Genomic DNA, 6,423 nt, shown 5'->3' on the forward strand with positions numbered 1-6,423 from the left:
ATATAAGAATTCTTATTGTCTGACCTTCAGTGTTTCCCTTTTAAAACTTGGTGGCTGGTAGTCTGTAAATGTATTTTTTTTTTCAGTAAAACTCTTGTCACCTGGGGAAGCACCGGTCTTTCTGGTTTGGACCAGTGTGATGACGGTACTGACTTTGAATGTGTAACGTCAACGTCGGTACCGTCAAGGTATGCAGTCTTTGCTGTACCATATGTTACAGGCTGTTTCACTTATTTTCTCGTTTAAGTTTGTTGCACACAGTAAAAGAGAACATTCACCAAGTGCAATCAGTTGTGTTGCATAGTCACTCATGTTATGTAATGAAATGTATTGCTGCAGAAATATTTACATCACTGAACAAACAGCACTTCTGTGAAGTACAAAAATCCATTCAACAGTAAACATAACCTAATACAGAAGGTAAGAGTAGACATTTTGACATGCTGCAGGCTTAAAGACGGGTCCAAGGTTCTCTTTATGCCGGACAGTTTTTGCTCTGTGCAGCCAAACTGCAGGCTTAAAGACTTGGTGGTACACAGCCTAGGGCCACTGTTACAGTAACTAATGTTACAGGATGTGGACGCGTGTAAACTGTTGATTTCATAGTGTCCAAAGCACACCGATATTTCCTGCCTTCATCAAGGGTGATAAAATGTGTTGTGCTAGGTTGAAAAATGAGGGGTTTTCTTTAAAAAAATGGAGGTGTGGCCTGTACCATCTACTCGGCAAAATGTCCAGATATTTGGAACCTGAATGTTCTCCAGCTCAGCATGTGGAATTGCATTTACAGCAACGGGCTCAGATCTCCCTGTCACTCACACCCGGGACCTACAGTATAGCAGTTTTCACTTGGCCAGTGGAGTTCATTCCTTCCCCAACTTGTAAGACAACACTGTTTTTACAGTGGATTAATTGTTCAGTCTTTCTCTCCTTCACACCTAGAGCGTGTTGCCTTTCTTTGTGGCCACCAAGATGACTAAGATCCGCAAGCCCACCCTGGACAAGCCCAGTCCGGAGACCTACGTCAGGGCTGAGCTGAACACAGTGGGGCTGGAGGACCAGACCAATGGATATCTACCTCACGCAGTGATGGTGAGAGGGCAGGCGGTGCAGACTGCAGTCACAACCCTGTCTGGCTGATGGGCCAGTAACTCCGCCTTTGTGCTGGTCCCTTTTTCAAAACTTGTTCCTCTTCTGTTCAGAACTCCGAATTACTGTTTTTCTCTTCACATTTGAAACGAGTAACACCAGAGACCTAATCCTCTCTTCATCTGATTACGCTAATCATTCCCTATTTCTTCAAAAGTTGCCTTTTGGTAAAAAGTCAAAATGCCATGTCCTCATATTTAAAGCTTTAAAACATTAGGCCCGCTACACAGAGATTCTGCAAATCCCTAAAATTCCTATTTGTATTGCTACTTTTTTCATTCGTATTCCATGAGTTTGTCAGAGCCAATTCGTTGGACGTCGGGGGTGGAGTTCATTGTCTTTGATAGATGGTGCACGAGCACAGTTACATGTATGAGTGAGGGATCAGATATTTGGCTGCTAGCCCTTTCTTGCTCGGTCCTTTCTTGAGAGATCCCATGGCTTAATCGGTTTAATTAACATGGCTGATACTTTTTTCAGAAAACCTCAATCCTTTTTAATAGGTAGTCTCCTGTTATCAGAATCTAATGCACTTCCTCTTTTTCATGTTTCCCTGTCTTTTTTTTTACCTAGTGATCTGTTAATTTGATTTTAATCTATAACCCTTTTTTTGCAACTCTTTATCAATTAATTTAAACATTGAAGTTACCAGGATTTTTTGGCAGCAGGTGCACTGACATTATATTGAACAGTTGTGTTATAGCTAAGCTCATTGCGCTGATTGTCAACAACACAGTTGATCAACAATGAGTTAAGAGTGAATGTTACTCTGGGGTAGTAGTGTGTGGGACCACTGTTAGAAGCAATACTTGCTGTACATCTGTGTCACAAGCTTTGTTCTAGATTCCGTGCTGTCTGGTGGGATTCATGAGTTACCACATGATGTCCCAGCGTACCCTACAGATGTTCAGTGGGGCCTTCAAGCCATTTTATTACTCGAGCAGCCTGAAGATTTGTCATCTTGCTGGAATGTTGTCTCATCAGGATGCGCCTGATGGGCATTGTGTAAAATCCTGGGATTTTGATTAACATAGTGCTGTACAGTCTGCCACAGGTCACTACATGTGGAATTCTGTAACAGCTGAACACTCCTGACCACACCTTTACACTTAGACCACCACATCGATTGATTGGTCTTTTGTACACAACTAGAGTATAGTTCTACACATCTGTGCCGTGCTCAGTGATGTGCATCAATGTTGTGTAATGTAAAACCTTGATTCGTTGCTAAAGAGGCCATGTCTGGTGATATTACTCACTCCACCTCATACCGATGCACTGATGAACATTCATAAGCAGTGGGCTTCTGAGTGGTCGTCTTTTTTTCAAGCTGACTGTTGAGCTGTCTCCTCACAGGTGAATTGCTCGCACACGTGATGGCTCTTTACTGATTCTGGCGCAGTGGAGATGCTGGCAGTGCAAATAGGATCGGGATGATAGAGCATGATGTCAGGCTTGGTGTTATGATTCATGTTTTCCCAAATAGTGTAGCATCATGCCAGATTAGAAATTGTTAGCTGTGAAGAATCCAGATGGCAAGTGACAGTGCGTCAACTTAGCCCTCCAGCACAATGCCACAAAGGTGTTGTGCTCTTGATAAGTGAAGAGTAGTGTTTTTCTTCTTTCTTGCACTTCAGCAGGCTGGACGTTCAGCGGGTTAAAATACTTCATCACCTGTGCATATTGACTTCCTAAAGAAGTGATTTAGTGCTTTTGCAAAAGTTACTCACGAGCATTATGATCATTCATGAATGATCAAACCAAATGACGCCAAAAACATTTAATCAATATTAAGAATCTATTTACTTTTTCTACAAAACTTAATGCATCGAGGAAGAATTTTCTTTTGGTCTCCAGTAAGTGGAGGGTGCAATGTCTTTAATGTAATGAGAAAAGGTGTACACAAAGAATACTTTTAATTACTGCAATGTGTAACTTCATATTTCTTGTCTTAAATTTCATATTCCTTGTTTCAACACTTTCCTTGTTTCCACCCATCCATCCTTTTTCAGAGTCCTGCTCCTGGTGATGATTGAGGGAAATTCTACACTTGTCACAATATAACCTAGATTTACATCTATACGTGTACAGTACAGGAAAATAATTGTTCTCTAAAACTGTACAATACCAGAAATGGCTTAAAGCAGAATTAAAGTTAGAACTTGAGTTGCGGTGTGATCTTCAATACCATTTGCATAGGACGTTTTTAAGATCTTTAAATGGAACTGGACTGTGTTTGGCATCCTGCAAACTAAGTACAGCGTCAACCCTGCACGCTCCAGGTATAGACCCTACAAATCTGTGCACATTCAGGTAGCTTGAGTGACTTATTTTCCAGTGGTCCCATATGACAGAATGACTTCCAAACCGGGGCTGCGACACCGCTCTGACGTCTTTTGTTCTGGTTCCCTCAGGGCTGGGTGACCACGTGCCTGGTGCCCGTGCAGGTGGTGATCCACGTGTCCATGAACATGAACAAGAGGCTGCGCGCTCGCTACCTGAAGAGGCAGAAGGAGCAATAGAGGCAGAGCTGCATGTGGGAGCTCCTCCGGCCTTTTCGCTTGTCTAGGGGAGAGGCCTCAGGCAGGGGCAGGGGCCTTTCCTCTCTCCTGCTGGAGGAGCTCAGTCGAGGACCAAAGCTAGTCTGACACGCGTGGCTTCGAGAATTTTTTTTTTTAGTTTTTAACTATGCTTTGAGAACCTGTCTCTCGGTGTTTGAGAGCGTGCGTCTAGGGTGTGGGATTTGTTAGGGTAATGTCTTTGCACAAGTCTGGTACTATGATAGGGTTCTGTCTGAAGTACAGAGCACACAGGAGTTGCTTATTTAAATCCTCTAATGGACTTGCTGAAGTTATTGATGACAATGTAGAAGTGGAGGCTGCAATAATTGACTATAAGGTGTAATTCCTATCCATACAGAAATTTGTTAAATCAGCTGAAGTTTAGGGAAAAAATTGCATTAAGGTGAAATTAATCTTTACCATTTGCTTGAAGAAAAATGGTTCTTTGAATCCCATACTCCCTGCAGTCTGTCAAACATGAGGATTGAATGATTTTTCACTGATGGCCACTGGAATCAGGATTTGACATTTAGGTGATCAAATTGATTCCTGCTGAGTCTCAGCTTTCAGGTGACAGAATCCTGCCAGATTCTGGATTTGGCAGGGGGAAGGTGGTTAAGCAGCACATTGGCAGGGAGAGTTAGACAACCTCTTCTGTCAAGTTTAGAGTAAAATCAAATGTTATTCTTTTCTCAGATGGGCAAAACTAGGGTGGCTTTAGCCTAGAAGTACCTCTGTTTTTTTGTTAACTTCATGTCTGACCATAAAACTTCTGTAATGGGGTCAACTTTGGTGCCTTATCTTCAGTTCTGATGAGCATTGTACCTTCATAATAAGAACTTTGTCAGGTTGCTGAAGTATATGAAGGCTAACGTACCAGCAGTATTGCCGGGGTGCAAATACAGCACTATGCAGTCTTCTTGTGTATTAGACAGTGCTGCTCTGTGTACATACCGTATGTTGTCTGGAAGTCAAAGGCTGTCTTTGAATGTCGATATGGTGATTCTCAGAAGATTGTCTGCATGTGTTTGAGGTTAGAGAGAGAGGGATTGTAAGGCACATATAAACCTGGCATCTATTTAAATGTATTAGAAGCCATATTCAAAGTTCAGGTGAACTTAGGACCCATCTCATTCACAGTTAAACACTCAGTCCCAGTCCTACACTATGAATCATAAAAGTTTAAAAGTACTTGTCTAACTTGTAACTTGAAATAATGTAGGATTATTTCTTTAACGGTTTGAACTAAGATAAAATATTTTTTTACAACTTGCCGATACTGATATTCCATGTCTTTGAAATCAAATGACTACACATCTAAATGGACTGCAGCCACATGTTCCAACTTCACTTACCCCAACTGTGTGGAAAATACTGTTTGTAGGATGTTGTAGCCTTAAACTGAATTGTTAATCAAATGCGAGTCTTATTTCTTGCTAATTCTTTGTGCTCTGCTTCCTTCTTGTCCTGGTATAAATTAACTTTAAAAATTAAATTTAACTTTTGAAAAGAATGAAGTCCAGTGCTAATGATTTGCTTTGAAAACTCTAGTCTTCCCGTCCAGTTTTCTTTCCCAACAGGGAACCTTCACTGTGAAAAAGCAACATAACATTTGTTTAAGGTAATGAGCTGTTGATCTTTTTTAGCGATTGTTGGCTATCACAGGGACTACACCCATGGCCTGTGATGGTTTCTCATGACTTGATTTGACAAACTGGTGTCGACCTGAGTATTTCTAACAATAAAAGCCTCTACTAAAGACTGAGCCTGGTGTGTTTTTTCTTACTTTAACTTCACATTATTTTCATCATGTTTCTCAGAAAGTCATCTTTTAATTATTGTAAATCTGCAACAGGTTTTCAGAAGAAAAGGTCTGGCCCATTTTTCCTGCCTGTCGATTAATAGATAATTTCATTATGGAACTAAACCCTGAGATATAGAAAAGTCTTACAATAGCATTAAATAGAAAGTCGCCTACAATTCATATAGCGATTTTTTACTTCTAAAAATGTCTGGTTTTTAGCAGATGTAGACCTGGAAGTCACCAGCAATGAGTTTTAAGGAAGATTGACTTGGTCTGTTCACTGAAAGTATTACTTGTTCATGTTTCGGTTTCAAGCCATTGTGGAAAAAGACTTGGAGGAAGCATGAATTCAGCAGTTTGAATTCTCACACAGTAATATTTTATTCTTTAAGCATGCAGAATAAATGACATAGAAACAGAATAGAGAATGAAGAACACTAATAAGAATGTTCATCTTGTAAAGTAGATGTCTTTTTTTTTTCCACCCTGTTACCACTGTCTTGTAATGCACATTCTTAGAGCTTGTTCATGATTTTGAAAATCCTCACATTACATAAGGCAGGGTTACCTATTCTAATCAAAACAGAATTCTGTTAAACATGGGTACATGAGCATAGAAACGACTTGCTTTGGGGAAAGGACTGAAGCACCTGATTGTAGCTAAGCAACCTCCCTTTGCGAACTCTTGTATCAGCAACTATAAAAGCTCTTACACTTTTTCAAAGTCTTAAACTTGATCGTTGGTAATCAAAGGAGATCCTTAAAACATCCATAGTATGGTCCTCGATGACCAGAAATGTAGCCTTGTGTTGGAGTAGTTCCCATTCTCCTTAAGGACACACTGTACATTGCAGCCTGACTGCTGTGGTTCCTCCTAAGGCAAATGCAGACCAAAGCCCAACCATACGC

General features: G+C 40.7%; 1 protein-coding gene across 1 annotated transcript in view; it reads left to right on the forward strand.

The window, feature by feature from the left end:
- Positions 1-5,469, forward strand: part of hsd17b12a (hydroxysteroid (17-beta) dehydrogenase 12a) — a 50,073-nt gene extending 44,604 nt beyond the window's left edge. The window contains exons 10-11 of the mRNA XM_088611204.1: positions 943-1,092; positions 3,564-5,469. Of these exons, the coding sequence (XP_088467330.1) occupies positions 943-1,092; positions 3,564-3,671 (258 nt within the window). The 3' untranslated portion in view covers positions 3,672-5,469. The remainder of the gene's footprint in view (positions 1-942; positions 1,093-3,563) is intronic.
- Positions 5,470-6,423: the final 954 nt, after the last annotated feature.

Source organism: Lepisosteus platostomus, chromosome 18, assembly GCF_059453375.1.
Source record: "Lepisosteus platostomus isolate fLepPlt1 chromosome 18, fLepPlt1.hap1, whole genome shotgun sequence".
Taxonomy (NCBI): domain Eukaryota; kingdom Metazoa; phylum Chordata; class Actinopteri; order Semionotiformes; family Lepisosteidae; genus Lepisosteus; species Lepisosteus platostomus.